This window comes from Meles meles, chromosome 11 (genome assembly GCF_922984935.1).
Source record: "Meles meles chromosome 11, mMelMel3.1 paternal haplotype, whole genome shotgun sequence".
In the NCBI taxonomy this organism is placed as follows: domain Eukaryota; kingdom Metazoa; phylum Chordata; class Mammalia; order Carnivora; family Mustelidae; genus Meles; species Meles meles.
Genome location: NC_060076.1, coordinates 33,347,029 through 33,369,726, shown reverse-complemented (window position 1 = coordinate 33,369,726; position 22,698 = coordinate 33,347,029). Strand labels below are relative to the sequence as shown.

The following is a 22,698-nucleotide window of genomic DNA, read 5'->3' as shown; positions in this document are numbered from 1 at the left end:
ACCATGTTCCAGGAGGGAAGCCAAAGACCCTGGAAGTTCAGCTGGAATGCTGATGGAGGGAGAGTGCCCCCCCCCCGCCACCGTGGGGACCTGTCCTGTTTTCTGACTGGTCCCCCGCTGTTACCTTCCCCACCAAACAACGATGAACTCAAGCCCTCACCCTTAAAATAGCCTTCCTGGGTTAAGTGTGGCTTTGCCAGATAGATGCTCCCTGGACCATCCTGGTATCCCCAGCTCTAGTATCTAACAAAGGGCCTGACACGTAGTACGTTCTCCATAAATATTTATGATAGAAGAAGGAAATCAAGCACACCTGCTTCTCACCTTTGCCAACTCGGGAACAGCTCCCTAGCCATCCGTATTTGAAGCCATAGCTGGGCATCATCTTGGATTCCCCTTACTTCCACTCACCAGTCCTGTCACATGTCTCAGAACTGCCCGTCCCCTCCTCCTGATTCTAGTCCACTGGTCATGGCCTCCAACGTCCACCCTCCACCCTGTCACCAGGATGACTTTTCAAAAGCATTAAACTGAGCAGGTCACTCCCCAATTGAAAATGCTCCCCTGGCTCCAAAATCTTCACAGGACAATTTAAACCCACGGCCAGGTACATACAGCCCTCTGCTACCTAGGCCTGGTTTCCAGACCCAGCAGCAACTCCCAATGCCACCCCCTCCTTCGTACCCCCGCCCTGCCTCCAGCCAGGCTAAACCCTAGCGGCTCTCCAACCTGCCGGGCCCTCATGTGCACATGACTCCTTTCTGCCTGGGATGTCCTCTGTCCCTCTGTATGTCCCTAGTGAGCCCCTCATGCTCCCATACCCAGCTCCACCTCCCCTTAGAAGCCTTCCCTGAGCCCCTATGCAGAACTGGACACTTCTTAGACATACTACTGCCTGCTCGCTGGGGCTGCACTGTAAATAGCTATTTCTGAGCATGCCTCCCTGCCCTCAAGCTCCTAATGTCAAGCAGGGGCCTGGCGCGAACAGGTTACTCATATATTGTATGGATCCGTATATATACGAGAGTGAGCAAGCAGAAGGGAGGAATGGTAAATGATGAAAATCAGTGGTTCTGGCACCAGAGAATAAAGAAAAAAGATGATCAAGCCCTGAAACTCTATGATGCAAGAAAAATATTCTTCTCCATGGAAGCATCCCTTTGTATCAGATAGCCCTCCCTAGTACCATCACTTTTAAAGAAACAAATGTATCCCTCTGTGCAACTTGCCCCTCTTAAAATATAATATCCAAGGTGCCTAGGAAAGCAACTCACCTAGAATTATTTTTTGTTAGGCTGAATTGACCAAGGCCACATACACGCACAAGCCTAGAAATATTTGCCGGGGACTGGCTTAACTTGTTTGCTACTGACCGATTTATTTGTCAGCCTTTTTTTCCAGCCAAAGCCTAATGTGTGATTAGACTCAGTGACACTTTTATCTTGTCCCACAAATCTGTAAAGCATCTTCCAAAGGTTATCTAACAGGGCAGGCGTTTCCTCTACAGTGAGAAAACTTAAGCGAAGAGAACATCAGGGTAGGGAAGTAAGCTGGAAGCCAGAGTGAGCGAAGGAACAAAGCACATGCCGCCAGGTGTCCGCCAAGCCATGTGAATCCTGTGTAGCTCCGAGAGCTCCAGAAGCCAGGGCAAAGAGGAACCAGGGAAGGGCCACGTGGGCAGGAAAGCAGTGCTGGAGCACGGGCTGCACAACGGCACTGACACCAGAGGGGACTTTCTCCCGTGGCTCCTGGGGAACAGGAGCAGCAGCTTAACAACATATGTTCACTAAGAGCAACAAATCACAGGGGCTATTTCCTAGACTCTGCCTCCGTGTAAGGCGATAGCCTCCAACAGATCCCAGTGGCCAAGGAGTACCATCCTTCTCTGCCCTTTGAGCAAACTGAGTCACCTCTTGGGGCCTGCTCAGTAGACGGAAGGACCCCTGTCTTTCCAGGAGGGGGTCTCGAGTGAGACTTAGCAGGCAGAGGGCCAGGTGGCTATGCCCTGGACTCAGGCCGACCTGGGTTCTATTCACAGCCCTGCGGCCCCTCAGCTGTGTGACCTTGGACGAGTCACTTCACCCTCCCTGGGCCTCAACTGCTCATACATAAAATGGGGTGAGAATAGCCACTTCGCTGCGTTTTAGGAAGTATCAGAGCTAAGATACAGAAAGTGCTTGGAACACAGAGGGCCCCGTCCCCAAAACGGTGGCTGTAAATATGACGTCATTAGTCCAAGATGGATCTACCCTTCCTAACAATGCCTATTTCCTTACCACTTGTGTGGGGGCAAGAAAGCCTGCAGGCTGGCCAGGCAATTCTTTGTGTATTCACTCTGCGTAAGCCCTGTGTCCAATGCCCCAGTAACCAAGGTGAAGCGCAGGGGAGGAGGGGACAGGGGCCCAGCATTACCTGCAGCAGCTGTATGGGGTCGGGCTCCTGGCTGATCCTCCAGACCCTGGTGGAGAGGCTGTGCGTGCCATCTATTTGCTCTTTGCAAGATTCGATACGCTCCCTGTATGCCTGGAGGGTGAGCTGCGTGTTTTTATCGATGACTTTCTTGGCCAGCGCTTCCTCTTCGTCAAGTAGCAGTCTCAGTTCAGTGAATTTTCCCGTCAGCCAGGTTTTACTTGACTCTGCATGAGCCTGAAAAGAAACCAGCTGCAAATGATATCACTGCCAACCAGGAAATCTGGAATAATCAACATAAAACAATTATAACCTCTAAAAAGTGAGTTCAGCAATGTCCCCGGGCAAGCGGAAGACCAGCTCGTAAAAACTCCAGCTTTCCCAAGTACCACCACCTATAACCAACTGGAAAATGCATGCAGAAATAAGGGTAGTGGGGAAAATAGCAAGATACCAAAAAATAAACTAACAAAAACTGTAATGAACTACATAAAGCATAAAATTGTACTAAAAGATATATACATTTTTTAAAAGACCTCTAAATGTGTGGAAGAAAAGACCACATTCCTGGCTAGAAAGATTTATTCTAGTCTACAAATTCATTGCAATCCCAGTCTTAACATGTGGATTAGACAAATGGCAAATTACGGTGGCAAAGAATAAACCCAAGAAAAGCCACAAAAGGCTTTAAAAGAATCAATGAAGAATGACCTGCCTTATTAAATATGAAAACAAACTGTAAAGCTACAGGATTTAAAACCTGTGTCTTTGGCACAAAGGCAAAGATCAAGAGCCCAAAAAAATGCAGAAATGAACTCTGTGTATGTATGCGTGAGGGGGGGGGTAATGGTCACATTTCAAATTACAGGGAAGAAAGAGTGAACTATTCCATTAATGGTGTTGGTATAACGTGCAATTAACCATGTATTTGGAAAAAAATTTGATTAGATCCTCATACCATATATAAAAATATATGCAAACAGAAACCTACCTAGGAAGTAGTGTAGCCAAAAAATGAGACTCTGTGTCTGATCACTCTAAATTTAACTTATAAATTCAATTTAGAAGATGTATGGAGAACAGAGAACGGAGGAACATAGTAACCATCAACTTGAGATACACGCCAACCAAATGCATTTTGAAAACTTTATTTCACTTCTAATTCAAACAAAACATGGCATAACGCAGTTGAAAACGTGACCACCAGTTGGATATTGAAGGATAAAAGGGAACTGTTATGAATTTTCACAGGTGTGATGATGACAACATGGCTGGGCATGTAAAAAAAAAAATGCATCATCATATGGAAACAACACACTAAACTTTTACAGATAAAACGGCATGTCTGGTATTTGCTTCTAAATATATGGGTATGCTTGAGGTTTTCTATAATAAAAGGTAAACAGAAAAGAAATTCCACAGAGATTAAAGCACTATATATTAAAAAAAAAAAAACCCTCACAATGAAATACAAAACAACTTTATTTCTAAAAATTTGAAACCTCTGTAAGAGGAGCCTAAAACTCAGAGAGCTACAAGGTAGCCACAGCAGGTCTGATTGTATAAAAAAATGGAACTCTTAAGAGGGAAGGTTCTGTAGACAACGGCTCCAACAAGCTACCCAGGTTTATCATCCATCACATGGAGGAAAAAAAAAAATCACTCAATTTAAAATGGGCCAAATGCTTGTAAGTGCCCGTAGCTGGACGAAGGGGTACCTGGCCTCTCAGACAGTCCAGGAAGTGGGCAGTGTACCAGAAAATACTTTATGGCCATCAGCCTGGAGGAATTTTAACTGACTGATAATAGCAGAGCCTGGAATGGTGTGGAGAACACTTAGCCACACTGGATCAGCAGTCTTAGGGGACAACGCAATATCAAAATTTTGACTGCAACCATCCTTCGATGCAGCAATTCCTCTTCCAAGCATTGATCTCGAAAAACGTTTTCACACATGCACAAACATCTGTGTACCAAGACGCTCCCTACAGCACTGTTGGTGATGAAAGTGGGCAAGATTTTCTATATGGGAAGTATATACATATATATATATGTTTACTATATATATTACGTGGCGTTCATACAATGAAAGAACAGGCAGTGATTAAAAAGAAGGCAGAGTTCTGGTACGTGCTACACTGTGGGTGAACCGTTAGGTCATATGGAGTGAAATAAACCAGACGTAAAAGGACAAATACTGAATGATTTCCTATTATGAAATAACCCACAATAGGCCAGTTCACAGGGACAGGAAGTAGATGAGAGTCTGCCAGGGCCTGGCGGGAGGGGAAGTCATTGCTTAGTAGTTCAGAGTTTATATCTGAGGCAGTGGAAAATTTTGGAAACAGTGGTTATGAGTGTAAATGCAGTTTACAGTGGTTATAACTGTAATGTACAGTTATACAGTGGTTATGAGTATAAATGCAAAAACAGTGGTTATAACTGTAAATTCAGTTCCGTCCTACTGAATTGTACACCGAAAAATGGGTAAAATGGTTAATTTATGTTATGTACATTTTGCCACACACACACACACACACACACAACCCGGTGGACCCAGGTGCCTGGGCATGGAAAACTCTCTAAGACACCACGTGAAAAAGAGCAAGTTATAGAATAACAAATATAGGACGATCCTATTTCTGTAAAAGATGACTAAACAAAAATTATATACAGATACAGGTATGCCCACCTTCTGAAATTCTGCATTGGTCCACTTTGCTTTTAGGAAAGACCTACATTAGCATGGTAAGTGTTTTTGTCCAAAAAGCGAAAATCCTCTTCAGGTGTCCTCCAGTTAGAAAACGGCTATTAACCCAAGACTTTCCTAAAAGTGAAGTGGCTTAACTCAAACTTTAAAAAAGCCGGTGATGCTCTTTCCTTTATGTAGGTAGAACTATAGAAGGTTTCAGAGAACACTACTTTCGGATAGTGGCGAGGTGTGGGGAACCTGTCTATGCTTCTGTATGTTTGCAAGTGCATTTTTTTATTTTTTAAAGTTTTATTTATTTATTAGAGAGAGCATACAAGGGGGGAGGGGCAGAGAGAAGCAGGCTTCCCACTGAGCAGGGAGCCTGATACAGTACTCCATCCCAGGACCCTGGGATCATGACTTGAGCCAAAGGCGGATGCTTAACCCAGGCGCCCATGCAGGTGCATTTAAATGTCTGTTAGTTCTACAAACAATCCTAAAATTTGTATGGAACCAGAAAAGACCCTGAATTGCTAAGGAAATGTTGAAAAAGAAAAAACTGGGGGCATCACGTTGCCTGATTTCAAGCTTTACTACAAAGCTGTGATCACCAAGACAACATGGTACTGACACACACACAGACCAGTGGAACAGAGTGGAGAGCCCAGAAATGGACCCACAACTCTATGGTCAAATAATCTTTGACAAAGCAGGAAAAAATAGCCAGTGGAAAAAAGACAGTCTCTTCAATAAATGGTGCTGGGAAAACTGGACAGCTATGTGTAGAAGAATGAAACTCGACCATTCTCTTACACCGTACACAAAGATAAACTCAAAATGGATAAAAGACCTCAATGTGAGGCAGGAATCTATCAAAATCCTAGAGGAAAACATAGGCAGTAACCTCTTTAACAACGGCCATAGTAACTTTCAAGACATGTCTCCAGGGGTGCCTGGGTGGCTCAGTGGTTAAGCCTCTGCCTTCGGCTCAGGTCATGATCTTAGGGTCCTGGGATAGAGTCCGGCATTGGGCTCTCTGCTCAGCAGGGAGCCTGCTTCCCTTCCTCTCTCTCTGCCTGCCTCTCTGCCTACAGGTGATCCTTCTCTCTCTGTCAAATAAATAAAATCTTAAAAAAAAAAAAAAAAAAAAAGACATGTCTCCAAAGGCAAAGGAAACAAAAGTGAAAATGAACTTTTGGGACTTCATCAACATAAAAAGCTTCTGCACAGCAAATAGTCAACAAAACAAAGAGGGAACCCATGGAATGGGAGAAGATATTCGCAAATGACAGTACAGACAAAGGGGTGATATCCAAGATCTACAAAGAACTCCTCAAACTCAACACTCAAAAAAAAAGATAATCACATCAAAAAATGGGCAGAAGACAGGAACAGACACATCTCCTAAGAAGACATACAAATGGCTAAACAGACACATGAAAAAATGTTCATTATCACTAGCCATCAGGGAGATTCAAATCAAAGCCACATTGAGATACCACCTTACACCAGTTAGAATGGCCAAAATTAACAGGACAGGAAACAAGAGGATATGGAGAAAGGGAACCCTCTTACACTGTTGGTGGGAATGCAAGTTGGTGCAGCCGCTTTGGAAACAGTGTGGAGATCTCTTCAGAAATTAAAAAAAGAGCTACCCTATGACCCTGCAATTGCACTACTGGGTATTTACCCCAAAGATACAGATGTAGTGAAAAGAAGGGCCATCTGTACCCCAATGTTCATAGCAGCAATGGCCACAGTTGCCAAACTGTGGAAAGAGCCAAGATGCCCTTCAACAGACAAATGGATGAAGAAGATATGGTCCATATATACAATGCAATATTATGCCTCCATCAGAAAGAATGAATACCCAACTTTTGTATCAACATGAACAGGACTGGAGGAGATTATGCTGACTGAAATAAGTCCAGCAGAGAAAGTAAATTATCATATGGTTTCACTTACTTGTGGAGCATAAGGAATAACATGGAGGACATTAGGAGAAGGAAAGGAAAAATGAATTGGGGGAAATCAGAGGGGAAGATGAAGCATGAGAGACTGCGGACTCTGAGAAACAAACTGAGGGTTTTGGAGGGGGGATGGGGGGTTAGGTGAGCCTGGCAGTGGGTATTAAGGAGGGCACGTATTACATGGAGCACTGGGGTGTGGTGCATAAACAATGAATCTTGGAACACTAAAAAAATAAAAATGCTCTAGTCATGTTTGGGAAAAGGTACGGGCTTGGGGGGATGGTAAAGAAGTACTCCCATTTTGTAGTTGCTATAGTTCTATTCTGGATTCTAATATACTATTGTGAACATTTAAAAAAATGAACATGTGCTCATGCACTACTAGTACGATCAAAAAATAAAACAAAATCATTACAAAAAAATAAAAGCAAAACACAGGTCAGCCTCTTTCTCCAGCCCAAACATCAGTCCACACAACAGAACAGCCCCTGGTACTTGGACAGGCTTCCCATGACATCATGTTCTCTTTTTAGTGGGGCAGGAACAGGAGCTTTGGCATGATCTATGGAGTGAGTTCCCCAGGTCAGTTTCCTATACAGCGCTCTGGGCTGTGGTTAGGTTCTGAGGCTAGCTGCTACCAGCCGCACACAATATAGGTTAAATTAGCTTTGGGCCAGCCTGGGAATTAGTCTACACTGACAACATGGTTTCTACGGGTCAAGAAACATGGACACAAATATGTCTCTCCTGAATGACCCAATGAAGCAAAGAAAATGGGTGCCAAACTCTTGATTTATAGACACACTCTAGAGGCAACGTATGTAAATGGAGCACCTTTCTAGAAACCAAGAGAGCAAATACTCTCCTGACCAAGCAGTTTCCACAGCTCCACTTTGTAAAGAAGAATGTACAAAACAAGCTTAATGACACAACCCATCGTTGTAACTCTCACTCCAGGAATAACCGTTTGGAAACATCCACAAGAAAACTTAAGGTGTAAGGAGATGAGGCTGATCATGCAAACAGTGTAAACGCATGAGAGAAAGAGAGAGAGAGAATGGGAGGGGGAGAGGGAATTCTGGCGATGAAACAAGGAAGTATGCTGTCTGGTGGTTTCAAAGCGAAACTGGATCCCACGCTGGAGTGGGCTGGGCCGGGTGAGGCCCTGAAGAGTCTAGTTGAGAAGGTTAGGGACTGGGGACAAAAGGAACTTGGGCAGCTGTGAAGTCCACGCATGGGAGAGTGGGGGATTTTATCCCCAGAATGCTGGTTGCTGTGTGACTCATCTCGGCCCAGGGCCCTGCAGGCCTGTCTGGGTCCTGTGGAGGGTGAGGGGCCTGCGAGGAGAATGGAGAGAGCGGTTTGGCTGATATCTCAGCGGGACTTTGGACAATACTTCCATGGGTGCCGCTCCGGGGCCTCCCACTGCTCCCCACCCCTGCCCTATCCCTGTTAGCTATGCCGTCACTGGTGACTCGGACAGGTGGCGTGGCCTGCAGAGGGAGGCAGAGGGGTGGCCTTATCCAGCGGGGGTGGTGGAGACTGGTGGCATTGTCCCTGTCAGCAGCAGCATGGCCTGGCTGAGTCCTCATCTTCCCATTCCCACCCTGGCAAAGGCTGCTTTCTATCCCATAACTGGTCCCCAAGCTGCAGTTCAGTCCCTGCAGCTCTGGTGGGTCACAGGGAAAGGCACAGAGCCAGGAATGGAGGCTGTTTATTTCCCTCCCTAAGGTGCCAGTGAAGGCCCATTTCCTCTCCTTCCCCCAGCCGTGCTTGGTAGGGAGAGGGGCTGACTGCTGCCTGTGCATTTCCAAGAGCTTCCTTCAGGTTGGGTCTGGTCAATGGGAGGAGGAACTAGAGAGAAATGAGGGAGAGGGAACAGCCAGGGCGTCCCTCCCACCAAGCAGGGTCTCCAGGAGAGGCTGCATCCCTATGTCCCCTCTACCCTCCAGCTCCCGAAGGACAGGCCTGCTCTGGTTCCAGCTCCCACCACAGTGGCCCCGGCCTCCTGCTCTCCTTCCTCCCACATCCTCCCTGTGTCTCCTGCCCGTGGTCCTGCCTCACCACCCCTGGCTGGCTTCTCTGCCTCTCCCAGGCTGTGTCACCATTCCCTGCACGCATCACCTCTATCCAAAACTCTCAAAGTGGCTTCTGTCTTCCTGGGTGCCCCCATCGCTGAGGGCCACTTCAGCTCTGCCAGCCTGTGTACACCCTAACTCCCTACCCAAGTCTGGATTCGACAGACAGTAACCAAACTTACATGTATGTTTATTTTTATAGTATACATATTTACATAACACCCCCCTCCCCACACCACCACATACACACACTCATAAAAGTGTCAAAAGCTCCCTGGGGGAAAACTGGGAAGATTCCAAAAGAAGAGCATAATTACTGTGCCACTCTGACACCTGACCCTTGTCTGGGCTGGCGAGTTTCCCGTCCACCTGCGCACCCTAGGCCTCTGAGCTGGTGTGCAGGGGAAGGAAACAGCCTCTCGACAAGGATGTCAGAGAAAATCATTCCATGGGTGTTGGTTGAGGATTAAGGACCAAGGCCTTCTTGATGGTTCTCTGGAAGGAAGTGGTTGGCTGTTCCCTGGTTTCTGAACGGTGGACTTTGGAGCACGTGTGAACTTTATTGACTTTCATTTGCTCACAAAGGTGTTTTATGGATTAAGTTCCAGGCAGACAGCCCTTTCCCAGCAGTCCTTCTCCCTACACAAGCACGGGGCAGCGTGGCTGTCCCTGACCTCTCTGCCCCAAAGCACACGGGCCACGGTTCAGCAGAACACAGGAAAGTCCTACACGTGTGTGTCCACGAGCTGGAGGAGTCACTTCTGGGAATGTGTCCAGACGGAACAAGTAAGAAACGTTCGCTGCGGTGTTCTTTTATGCTAGTGAAAAACTGGAAATGGTTGAAATGTTCAACATTACAAAAATGGCTTAATCGTGGTAGAGCCATATACTGGAACACACAGTCTCTGACACTGACCCAGGGTAGTGTTAGTTAGGACCTTAAACAAGCCAAAACAAGATGCCCGTATATAAAGGGACACATACTTTTGGTTAATAAGGGGGGAAGAAGCTGACGTGGGAAACCTCCCTCCCTAGTTCAAACACACAGAAATGTGGATACATGTGAGCCACATTAAATCATATGACTCAGCTCAAAAACAAAAAGCAAACCCACAAACGACAAAAAGCAGAAATCCTTAGCTGCCCAAAACAAAGAGGGAACTCCCGTGCGGAAGCTGAGCGAGTGACCCGTATGACAACCGCACCACACTGGGAGCCTGGCAGCCTTGGGAGGGGTCTCTGGCCTGGGAAAGGGGCAAGGAATCTTTTTTTTTTTTTTAAGATTTTATTTATTCATTTGATAGAGGGGGCAGGGAGAGCACAAGCAGGGGGAGCAGCAGAGGGAGAGGGAGACGCAAGCTTGCTGCTGAGCGGGGAGCCCTATGTGGGGCTCATTCACTGAAGGCTGATGCTTAACTGACTGAGTCACCCAGGCACCCCAGGGGCAAGGAATCTTGTCATCCATCAAGGGTCATGGGCAAAAAGAGAGTCATCAGCAAAACAAATAAACAAAATGACAGGACTGTACTGAGAAGAATTCAAGTCCGAGCTCATGGACCCTCAAAACTGAAAAATTCAGGGGCGCCTAGAGTAGCTCAGTCGGTTGAGGATCTGGTTCGGCTCAGGTCATGATCCTAGGGTCCTGGGATTGAGCCCCACATAGGGCTCCCTGCTCAGTGGGGAGTCTGCTTCTCCTGTGCCTTTCATCCCAATCGTGCTCTCTCACTCTCTCTCAAATAAATCTTAAAAAAAGAAACATTGAGGGGCTCAGTGGGTTAAGCCTCTGCCTTCAGCTCAGTCATGATTCAGGGTCCTGGGATCGAGCCCCATATGGGGCTCTCTGCTCAGTGTGGAGCCTGCTTCCCCCTTCCCCCACCTGCCTCTCTGCCTACTTGTGATCTCTGTCTGCCAAATAAATCAATAAAATCTTCTAAAAAAGATTTATTGGGAGGGGGAGAGAGAGAGAGAGAGTGAGCGAGCACGTGCATACAGGACCATGGGGGAGGAACAGAAGAAGAGAATCTTCAAGCAGACTCCCTGCTGAGTGCAGAGCCTGACGCAGGGGTTGGTCTCATGACCTTGAGATCATGACCTGAGCGAAAACTAAGAGCCAGACACTTAAACAACAGTGCCACCAAGGCACCCCTGTCTTCTACCCACTTTTAATTGGATTTTTTGGTTTTTTTTTGCGGGGGGGGGTTGAGTTGTATAAGTTCTTTATGTGTTTGTATGGAACCACAAAAGACCCCAAAGAGCCAAAGCAATTTTGGAAAAGGAACGAAACTGGAGGTACCACAATCCCAGATTTCAAAATAATCTATAAACCTATAGTGATGAAAACAGAATGGTACTGGCACAAAAATAGACACATAGGTCAGTGTAACTGAACAGAGAGCCCAGAAATAGACCCTCAACTATATGGTTAATTAATCTATGACAAAGGAGGCAAGAATATGAAATGGGAAAAAAAAAAAGTCTCTTGAACAACTGGTGTTGGGAAAACTGGACAGCTTTGTGACAAAATGAAATTGGACAACTTTGTTACATTACACACAAAAATAAATTTAAAATGGATTAAAGACCTAAATGGGGGCACCCAGGTGGCTCCATTGTTAAGCATCTGCCTGAATTCTGCTCAGGTCATGGTCCTAGGGTCCTGGGATCAAGCCCGTATTGGGCTCCCTGCTGAGCTGGAAGTCTGCTTCTCCCTCTCCCACTTCCCCTGCTTGTGTTCTCTCTTACGCTCTGTCAAATAAATAAATAAAACCTTAAAAAATAATAAAGACCTAAATGTTAAAGACCTGAAACCATAAAAATCCTAGAAGAGAGCACAGCAGTAATTTCTCTTACATAAGCTGTAGCAACATTTTTCTAGATATGTCTCATAAGGTGAAGGAAACAAAAGCAAAAATAATCTGTTGGGACTACATCAAAATAAAAGGTTTTTGCACAGCGAAGGAAACAATAAACAAAACCAAAAGGTAACCTCCTGAATGGGAGAAGATATTTGCAAATGACATATCTGATAAAGGGTTAGGTATGGCTGAATTTTTTAAATCTCTGTTACTTGACCAGGGATGGAAACATAAATGCCCCCAGGAGCCAGGCTGGTAACACAGAGAGGGAGGTGATCAGGTGGGGGCTAGGAGATCTGGAGACAGGCACCCTTCTTGTGGGGGTGTCCGCTGCTCAGCTCTCAATGGCTCCCAGGGTCAACTGATTTTCGACAAAAGCAATTCAATGGAGAACACACAGTCTCTCCCCAAATGGTGCTGGAGCAACTGGACATCCATAAGAAAAGAAAAAAAAAAAAAAGAATTGAGCTAAATCTCCCACCTTATACTACAAAGGAACTCAACAAGAATCACAGACTTCAATGTACAACATAAAATTATCAAGCCCTTAGACCAAAAAAAGGTGGGAATCTTTGGGATGTAGGCTAGGCCAAGTGCTCTCAGTCATGACACCGAGGGCACGATCCATAAAAGAAAAAAATGGATAAACTGGACTTCTTCAAAATTAAAAACTTTCACTCTGCCAAAGCCCCTGTGGAGGCAATGGTATGTCAAGCCCCAGACTGGGAGAACATATTCGTAAACCACAGACCTGACAAAGGATTTCCGTCTAGCTCAGAGAGACAAGTCTCCAAACTCAGCCGCAGGAAAACAGACAAACCAATCCAGAAGTGGTAAAAAACAAAAAACACAAACAACAACAACAACAACAACAGCAACAAAAAGGACAGACAAGCCGCCATTAAACACATGGAAAGGTGTTTGGTATCATAGCCGCTGGGGAAACGTGAATGCAGGCCCCAAAGGGAAGACCACTGCACAGCTACCAGAAAGGCTAGAATAGAACTCAGGCAAGTACTGCTGGGGGGCGAGGACGAAGGGAGACTGGATGTCTCATGCACGGCTGGTGGGAACGTCAAATGACACAGCCACCCTGCAAAGTGTTCTGGCAGTTTCTTACGAAGCTAAACATACAAGCCCCATAGGACCCAGGACCAGTGCAGGGCATTTATTGCAGAGAAACAGAAACTACGTCCACACAAAAACCTGTACACGATCGCTCAAAGCGGCTTTATTTGTAATAGCACCAAACTGGAAACAACGAAACTATCCTAACATAGATGAAAGCTTCAAATTAAAAAAAAACAAAAAAACTGGCCAACCCGGGCTACCGGAAGGCTGGGATATTAGTCAGCAATTCGAAGGAATGAACTATTGATACACAAAACAACCTGGAGGGATCTTGAAGGCATTATGTTGAGTGAAAAAAACTCAAAGATCGTACACCGTATAATTCCGGTTTTATGACATTCCTAAATGCTGTAATGACAGTGATAGAGAACGGATGTGTGATTGCCCGGGGTTAGACTGTTGGGGGGAGAGTGGGAGGGGTGACTCTAACGGTGTTGCCCGAGGTAGGTCTTGGTGGTGGCGAATCCTTCTGCGTTCCCGAATCTCCCCGTATGAGAAGCTGACATAGCACTTTGTACACACACGCTGTCAACTCTGCTGTTGACACGGCACTAGAGTTAGGTAAGATCTAACCTTTGGGGCAAGTCGGGGAAAAGCACCCGAGGCTTCTCTGCACTACCTTTACAACATCCTGTGAATCTGTACTTGTTTCAAAATAGAAGTTTAAAATTTGGGGCAAAGGTTCAAAGAAAGAAAACTCCATTCCTTAGATGAGGCTGAAATGTGACCCGCTTAGACTCTGCACACGGGTCCTAATTCTTTCCTTGGGGGGCCCCCGAACCATACCTGCTCAGAGATCCACAGACAGTGACTCTGTACCCTGATTCTGTTCTTCTGGCTGAGCAGCCCAAAGCACCTCCCCCATCCCTTCCTGGATCTTTTCCAATGGATGTATTTACCTGAGCCCCAGAGAAATGCTCTTGGAGACATGCGGGGCACCGTTACTAATGCAGCTGGGGCCCCAGGTGTAAAGCACAACTGTCCCAGCACGCTGGGGCACGCAGCCACAGACAAAGCATGCTGGGCCAATAGGGGACCAGTTCTGTTGCTTGGCCTAGCCTGGGCCTCGGCATCTTCCCTCTGCTGCGGGCCCGGCCTCGGGACGTCCTGGGTGCCAGTCTCTCTGCTCTGACTGTGGGGTTCAGTCCAGGGTTCACAGAGCCCTCAGGGGAAGAGGTCCTGGGAGGGCATCCCACCCCAGCCCCCATTTCGAGGAGGGGGCAGCGGAGGCTGAGAGGGGAAGGGACCAGCTCTGTTCACATAAAAGGACCAAAAGACCCAGCACGACTTTTTTAGAGTAAAATGGCGGCTCACAATTATATCAGTCCCAACTTCTCATTTCAAACCCACAAAAGAATCCATTTAAATAAACAATTCTGGGGGCACCTGGGTGGCTCAGTGGGTTAAGACCTCTGCCGTCGGCTCAGGTCATGATTCCAGGGTCCTGGGATCGAGTCCCGCATCGGGCTCTCTGCTTCCTCAGGGAGCCTGCTCCCCCCCCCCCCCCATCTCTGCCTGCCCCTCTGCCTACTTGTGCTCTCTGTCTAAAAAATAAATAAAATCTTTAAAAAAATTATTTAAAAAAATAATAAATAAATAAACAATTCTGTGAAAAGAGGAGCCTGAAGAAAGTACTTACTTTTGGAATATATTTATACCCTATTTAGCTTCTTTCAACAAAGCAGTTGGCACCCAAAGAGTTATTTGCACGTTCTTTACACTGCATTTTGCTTTGTTTAAAGTGACTTGGGGTGCGGGGGATGGACAACTAGTCCCTCTAAGAGAATGGACTTGGCGGTGATGGCAGGTGGCAGGAAAGGCTGTTCCTTCATTTTGTGAGGCACTATGGGGTAAGACTAGGGCACTGGACAGAGGCAGATCTTCACCAAGCTAACAACACAGAAGCTTCAGGCAAGACACAACTCGACACAACACAACACAACACCACACCACAAGCTTCAAGCTCCTCACTAGCCTGGCCCCTCATGGCCTTACACCTGATTTTGTGTTCTTTTTCTTCAAAAGAGCCCCCTAAGTTCTGGAAGTCCCAAGCCCCACCAAACCAGATCTAAAAACCCTTAGAGGTTTTTATTTTCCCTTGGCTCCACGCTGAGGAGAGCCTTGTATCCGAGGGCAAGTGTGGATATCTCAACTAGAATAAAGAACAAATGTCCACTTGCCTTGAGCTTCTCGGCAGCATCTTCTATGTGGGCTATGTTGTCAACGTTCTGCTGCTTCTTGGTTTCTAGCTGCTTTAAACATTCTTGGATGAGTTTCTGTAAGTGAAAGAGTTAGGAAAAACTAATACTTAATACTGTGACTTTTGGTAACAAGCTACCCGAGGGGCATCTCCCACCCCTGAATTTTGCTCCACTTGAGGTACCTGAGACTCACAGGGGAGATGAGTGAGCCCAGAGTCACGGGGCAAATTGGAGGATGAGCTGGAACAAGGGTCCCTCTGATCCTTGGAAGCCCCTGTCAGATATTCTTCAAACATTGATGCTCCCCTCCCTTTTTTTCTAGAACAATCCTACTTATGACCCAATTTTCTCAAACAGGGCCTTAAGGCAAACAGCTTGGGGACGGGGAAGAGTGTTCACTTATAGAGTCACTATTAACCAAACGCCAACTATGTGCCAGGCCCTGTCATAGGGCCTGCCTGTGTGGAACACACATTCCAGAAAGAATGTGGGCCTTTGGCCTGGACTGAGCTTCAGAAGACCTGCACGTGTGAGGTCTGTGGGGGTTCATGGTCCCACCTCCCTCCCACCTAAAATGGCTCCCTTCCATATGTCTCTGTTTTGCAACTGCCATTTTTCCACGGGTGGGCTATGTGACCTTTTTCCCTACAGGTTTGACCTCACCTCTATCTGGACTTTCTTCAGGCTGGCCTTATACTCAGCTGCTGGGCCCAGGTCTGGATGCCCAGCCAACCGACAACTTCCTGAGGGCAGGCCTGCTCCATTCCTGGCTCCCCCCCAGGGACCAGGGAGTGACCCAGAAGAGTTTGCTGAATCAAACACAGTGACCAAGGGCTGCCAGCTTCAAATGGAGAGCGGGGGCCACCAAGCAAGATATGAAGAGCACCAGCCTGAGTCACACAGGACTTCCTAGGTCTGAGTCCCTTTCAGGGGAACTGAGCGAGTGACCTCACCTCTCTAAGCCTGTTTCCTCCGCGATAAACCTGGAGCTAACCCCATAGCATCGCCATAGCAAATGAGAAGTACACAGAGTGCCTGGTGTGGTGCTTGGCAGGGACTAAGTACTCAACAGAGTTGTTACTGTCATTGTCACATCCAACAAGCATTTGCTGCTGGTGCAGTTGTATTCTAGGTGGTGGGTGAGGGTCGGAACACAATGGGAGCCCAACTATAAGCCACGACTGCAAATTCCAGGAGCACATCCTTACCCCACTGTGATTTCTAAGCTTTCAAGTCTAAATGCTGTCCGTCACCCCAAGAGAGCCCAGCCTCCTGCTGTCTGGGCCTTTCAATCCCAGGATGCTTCTCCTGTCAATGCTACCTGGTAATATTCTACTCAGCCTTCAAGGACAGTTCCAGTGGCACTCCTCCAGGAAGTCTTCCTGGCTCCCTCTTCCTACTTCACACTGTCTTCCCTCCAGCTTCCCAATTACAATACTTATCACACTATATTATCACCATCTGTTCTCATCCCACCAGCCAGGGAATACCTCCAGATCCAGGAAGAATCGATCTGTTCCTTAGCTCATGGCACAAAGTATGTGCTGAATGGATGTCTGATGAGTGGATGGAAGGATGATGGATAAACAGGTGAGTACGTAGGTGTGTGAACTCAAAATGAGTACGTAGGTGGGGAGGTAGGTAGGTGGGTGGGTGGACCCAAGCCCTATCTCTGGAAAGCAGCCATGTGAACTCTGGAAACAGCCTCTGAGGAGCTATTACTATTACAACCATTATATAGATAAGAAAAGGAAGACCTTGGAGGCAGAGGTGGGCCTTAAACCCAGGACTCCACCAGCTGGACCAGCTCCCACAGGGCCCATTTTCATCCAGCTCCAAGGTTGTCGCAATGTGAAGAGAAAGGTCATTAATCACAGAAGACTTCCTGGAGGAGGAAGTGGTAGAATCTACATCTGTCAGAGACAGGAGGGCCTGCCTATCCCAGGGGGGGCAGACAGATTTGACCAGAGCCACAGAATGAGTTGTCCTCAAGGCCAAAACAAGAGTTGAGAGCCCCTGACCACTATTAGGATTATGCACAGGTGAGGGCTCCAAGATGAGAAGCCAGTGGGGACAACCCAGCTGTGGAATCCTGGGGTCAAAGGCAGCCTCAGCTTCGAGTTTTCCTTTTCTTATCAGTAAAATGGCTGTCACAGCTCCCCACCAGGCTGTTAAATGCGTGGAAGGGAAATGCCATGGCGAGGAAGGGTGGAGGGGAAGGGCAGGAGTGGGTCGCTGGAGGCCGCTCCTACGGCAGTCAATCAAGCAGTCCTCAGGCCCTGACTGTGAACTTCAGGAGAGAAACCCAGAGGTGTCTGTATGGCTTTTCATCCGTATTAACCGGCAGATCTTCTTCCAGCCCAAGAGCAGTGTGGTGGACCCGCGAGGTGGACGAGGTCAAGGACATCTGCGTATCAGCCAGGGCGTCCAAGTTCTCACTCCCAAACCCACCTCTTCTGAAGCTTAACTGATCGTTGGCAACAACAGGTGGGACTCCCTGCGGCTCCAGGCCTAACCAGGAACCGGCCGCCAACCCTGCGCGCGCCTCCCCGCCCGTTGCACTCCCCGCGCGCCGCCCCGGTCCCCACCTGCACTTGCACCGCCTCTTCCAGAGCCAGGCCGACCGGGTGGCCGCGGTGCGCGCCCAGCACCGGGCAGAGCGCGCACACGCAACGGCGGCATTGGCGACAGTAGAGCTCGGCCACGCGGTCGCCATGCTCCGGGCAGCGCCAGCCGCTCGCGTCCTCGCGCTCCGGCTGCCCCGGCCCCCCAGGTGTTCCCGGCCCCCCAGGTGTCCCGCTCCGCGCGCCTGCGCCGGCCATTCAGCCCTCGGGTCCCGGCGGCCGCGGTGCGGGGGAGGGGCTCCCGCGGAGAATCGAAAGCGGGGCGGCGGGGCGGGGTTGGCTCCGGGCAGGCCCAGCTCCCGCAGGAAGGACGGCTGCGCACGCCCGGCCCGGGTAGCGGCGACATCGGTGCCCTATGGCCCCGTGGGCCGCTCTCTAACCCGACCTGCGCTGGCCCCTTCCGCGGCGTGGAGGGCTCGGACCTGGCCTCGCGCCTGGGAGGTGGCCGCAGCCGGATCCACTTTGCCTTGATTCTCTCTGCCCTTTCCCCGGGAGAAATCACCGTTCTCCCAGTTGTCAGAATCCTAGAAATTCCGATCGCCCCAGGCTGTCTCGGCCTCCACCAAATGTAAATTAGTACAGCCAACCTGAAGAACACCGTGGAGTTTCCTCAAAAAAGTGAAAAATGGACCCACCCCATGATCAAGCCATCTCCCTTCTGGGTACATACAGGAAGATTACTAAGTCAGTATCTGGGAGAGCCACCTGCACTCCGGGGTGCCTTGCAGCGTTATTCACAACAGCCAAGGCATGGAAACCACCAGTGTCCGTCTGTGAATGAATGCTGTGTGTATATATGGTGGAACGTTGCTCAGACCCAAAAAAGGAAATCCTGCCATTTGCCACCTGGGTGAGTTTGGCAGACTTGATGCTTAGTGAAATAAGCCAGGCAGAGAAAAACAAATACTGTTTCTTTCACATAGATGTGGAATCAAAAAACAAAAACAAAGAACAAAAAACAAAAAAACACCAAACAAACAAACAACAACCAACCAAAAAAACCCCAAACAAAATCAAAACAGTTGAACTCCTAGCAACAGCGTGGAATGGTGGTTGCGGAGGGGCTTTGGAGGTGGGGGAAAAGAGTACAGACTTTTAGCTATGAGACGCCCAAGTTTGGGGGATCTAAGGTACAGCCTGGTGTCTCTAGTTAATAATACTATACTTGAAATGTGTTCTCACTGCACACTATGTGAGATAATGTGTTAATTAACTTGATGGTAATCATTTCACAAGGTATACATATATTAAATCATCACATTGTACATCTTTAAAAATCATGTACAATCTAAGTATATACAACTTTTGTCAATCGTATCTCAATAAAGTTGGAAAAAAATTCTCAGTTCCTATCCTTGGCTCTTAATACCTTTGGTCCCTGCCCTGTCTATGCTCTACCTTTTGCTTGTTTCCAGACCAGGAATAGACAGTTTTTTCTGCTTGGGACCTCTTTCCCCACAATACCCTTTGCCCTGCTTGCTTCTATTTATCCTTCAGGTGTCTGCCTAAATTTCACCTCCTCCAGGAAGCCCACCTTGCTTATTCACCCAGAGCAGCCCACACTTCCCCTAACCTGGCCCTCATCTTCCTTCCAAGCATGACTAAAAACTTCAGAGGGCAGGGACCAAGTCTGTTTTATCTGTTTCCCAGCTTGGTCTCTGGTCCAAACAAGTAGATAATTTAATTGGTATTTGTAGAACAAATCAAGAAAAGGGAAAGCTTCAGGTATTAAAATGTCTAGGCAGATGTTGTTTATTATTTTGGTACATTCTTTCCATTGCGCGATTTCACATCTATTTATTTTCATTTTTATTTCTTAAATTTTTTTTTTTTTTTACAAAGGTAAAAGGAATTTCAGAAACAACATTAAAACAATCAGACTATTTCAGGCACGGTTTCATATTAAAAGCATAGATCTATTTTTGATTTCCTTCTTCCTTCTATGATACAATCTTAAATTTAGTTCCAGGAAGAACATTTATTGTAGAGCTAAGGTGGATATGCCCCAGCGCTCATCTCCCAGTGCTGTCTTCATTCTCAGAAAACTCCTGAGTGAACAGTCAGGGGCCTTCCGGAGGACGGACTAAAGAGATGAGTGCACATTCTGCTTTGCCCTGAGTGTGCAGGCCTGGCCCTGCAGATGCTGGGCAACCTCTGCTTCATCAGTCAAGAACATAAACAAAAACGCAATTTTAAAAAATGGCTTAAAAAAATATTTGATAAAAATTACCTATCCCTCTCCCTTGCTGTGAAATAATTTAAATAATTTACTCTCGTTTAAAAAAAAGCAAACCCAAAAAACAAGTTTGTTCACAGACGCCTTCACATTGTTTTTAAGCATGAGGTCTGGGTCCCTTAAGAGCCTGAGAAGGTTCTGCACAGAGGAGCCTTCGGGAGTCTCCTCAGACTCAGCCCCAATTCCGGCTGTTTGCGGCCAGTGCCTGTGGGCGTGATCCTTCTTCCCTCTCTGAGAATGACATGGGGATAGTGTCATCATTCTGACCAGGGGGCGATGACCACCTGGCCCCTGTTAGAGTTAGAGCTGGACATGCCAGGGAGTGGAGGTGGAAGAGCTTTGTAAACTGTGGAGAGCTGACTGCTCATGAGGTGGGAGAGGCAGCCCCACTCAGGGGAGCTCATCCCTCTCCAGAAGGGGGTGGCCACGGGGTTCTGCGGGCATCCCACAGGGCTGGGGCTCCGTACCTCCTAGACCGAAATCTACCTGCCTCTATCCTGGAGCGGACAGGCTCTGTGGCCAGAGGGCTTCCGGGGTGGCCATCAGTGATCACAGGAACCACCCTGATGTCTGCTCTCCCACAAAAGAGATAAGTGTCTGTCCACACTTGGCTGATTGCGATTGAAGAGAGGATGGTGTGGGCCTCCTCTCTGTGTTCTAGCACTGGCCAAAGCTTGACTTATTTCCCCACAGCTGAACTTCCTCTGCTGGTTCACCAGTGTCTTGTGACTTCCTACAGCCCACCCAGATCATTGTGCTATGGGTAGTTTTCCTCAGGTCAAGGCCACAGCTTCTTGTCTCAGGTGGCAGATCCTGTAGAGGGCAGCACACCCCAGGGTCCCCAGGTTCAGATGGAGAAACTGAGACCAGAGAGGGAAGGACCTGTAAGAGGTCACTGCTGAGCCCAGAATAAACAGATTCCTGCCCTGCGGGCTGAGAGCTGCATCAGACCAGGAGCAGCAGAAAGACAGATCAGCAGACCAGAAGCTTGACCCAGCCCTGCCATGAACCCTCTGTGGACCCTGATCATTCGTCTCTCTCTGGGCCTCAGTTTCCCCACCTGTAAAATGAGGAATCGGGCCAGATCACTGCTTTTCAAACTTCTCAATGTTTTTTTCAGAAACAGAACTATGTATTCCATGGAATCCAATATATAAATCAGAAAGAAGGGGAGCTGTCTAGTTGGAACGGGGTCGGGGGGGCACAGCCCTCCTGCTTAGGCTTCCTCCCACCCTGTGGACAGTTTGAAAATCACAGGCAGCTTCCCCTCTTGGGTCCTTCCAGCTCTAACTTTATAGTGTTCTTTCCCTGGAGAAGTTACAGCTCGCCGTGGACCCTTAAACACAGAACAAACAGAAGGCAAGTTATTGTCTAAAAAGAGTCAATTCAGACACTTGTTTTGTGAAGGCAAGTAGAAAAACGGCACCACACCCCTCCCACTAGAGTCTTCCAGCAACCGAGAGTTTTCGTTTTCTGGTAAAAAATATAGAAATAGTGGTTGTTCTTGGGGGACTTGTGGTTTGGTTCTGGACCTCCCCATGGAGCCAAGTGGTGTCCCTGAGGGCGGGGAGGGCAGCGCGCTCTGCTCAGAACCTCTGTGAGCCCATGCGCGAGTTCTGGACCTCCAGCTCCAACTGCTTGGCCTGCACTTCGCGCTGGGTCAGCAGCTCCCGGAGCCTTCGGATCTCCTCCTGTTGTCGATAGAACATCTGCAGCAGCTGGGAAAGCGCAGAACAGAGGGAGAGATCACGCGGTGTCCCCAGATGTGAGGGGCCAGAACACCCGCAGGAAGGACAAACCACCGCCCCCTTTCCACACAGACACGTGGAGGCTCAAGGGAGCGGCCGCTGCACAGAACTTTATAAAACCATTTCTTCACCCAGTAAATGAAGTCTTAAATGACTCGATGTGTCAGACTTTTTTTTTTTTTTTTTTTGCCTCCTTAGATGCCCTGTGGGATAGAGGAAAGGATGTTTGGCCCTGAAGTCTGGAGGCTACAGTTTTCACCGCTAAACTAGCTAAATGACGTGACCTCAGGCAAGTTACTTAGCCTCTCTAAGTTTTAATGTCCTCCTCTAGGAACGGGGGTCAGAAGATGAACCTGGGCGTTAGCGTCATCGCTGCGGCGTAGGGAACCGTTGGAGATGCTGGGTGCTCCCCTGAGGATCTTTGCACCCCGACGGGGGTGGTAGTGTAAGCACCCCTCCCCCCGCCCCCTGCCGCTGAGGTCAAGAGAGATTCAGCCCCTGGCTCTGAGGTCCTCCCGTCAGTGCTCAGCAGAGGCAGGACCAGGACTCCTCTGTAAGGTGCCGGCCCCTGTGTTTTTAGACACTACAAACTGACCCCCAGGGCTGGGGAGAAAATTCAGTCAGGTCATAAGCCATAGTGCCTACCACAGGACCTGGGACGTGGCGGGTGCTTAACAAATGTTGACTCTGAAACAGAAAATCCTAGGGTCAGAGCTGGGAGGAACTCTAACATGGAATCAAACCCTCCGCATCT

At 48.0% G+C, this 22,698-nt stretch overlaps 2 protein-coding genes across 4 annotated transcripts in view; both read right to left on the bottom strand.

The window, feature by feature from the left end:
- The window catches only part of TRIM14 (tripartite motif containing 14), a 28,002-nt gene extending 8,432 nt beyond the window's left edge, over positions 1–19,570 (bottom strand). The window contains exons 1-3 of the mRNA XM_046022498.1: positions 17,925–19,570; positions 15,316–15,411; positions 2,413–2,646 (exon numbers count right to left, since the gene is read on the bottom strand). Coding sequence (XP_045878454.1) covers positions 2,413–2,646; positions 15,316–15,411; positions 17,925–18,158 — 564 coding nt within the window. The 5' untranslated portion in view covers positions 18,159–19,570. The remainder of the gene's footprint in view (positions 1–2,412; positions 2,647–15,315; positions 15,412–17,924) is intronic.
- Positions 19,571–19,680: 110 nt separating this feature from the next.
- The window catches only part of LOC123952878 (TBC1 domain family member 2A), a 107,786-nt gene continuing 104,768 nt past the window's right edge, over positions 19,681–22,698 (bottom strand). For all 3 annotated transcript variants that reach the window (XM_046022493.1, XM_046022495.1, XM_046022496.1), the window contains one exon: positions 19,681–21,914. In XM_046022493.1, the coding sequence (XP_045878449.1) occupies positions 21,783–21,914 (132 nt within the window). In that variant the 3' untranslated portion in view covers positions 19,681–21,782. The remainder of the gene's footprint in view (positions 21,915–22,698) is intronic.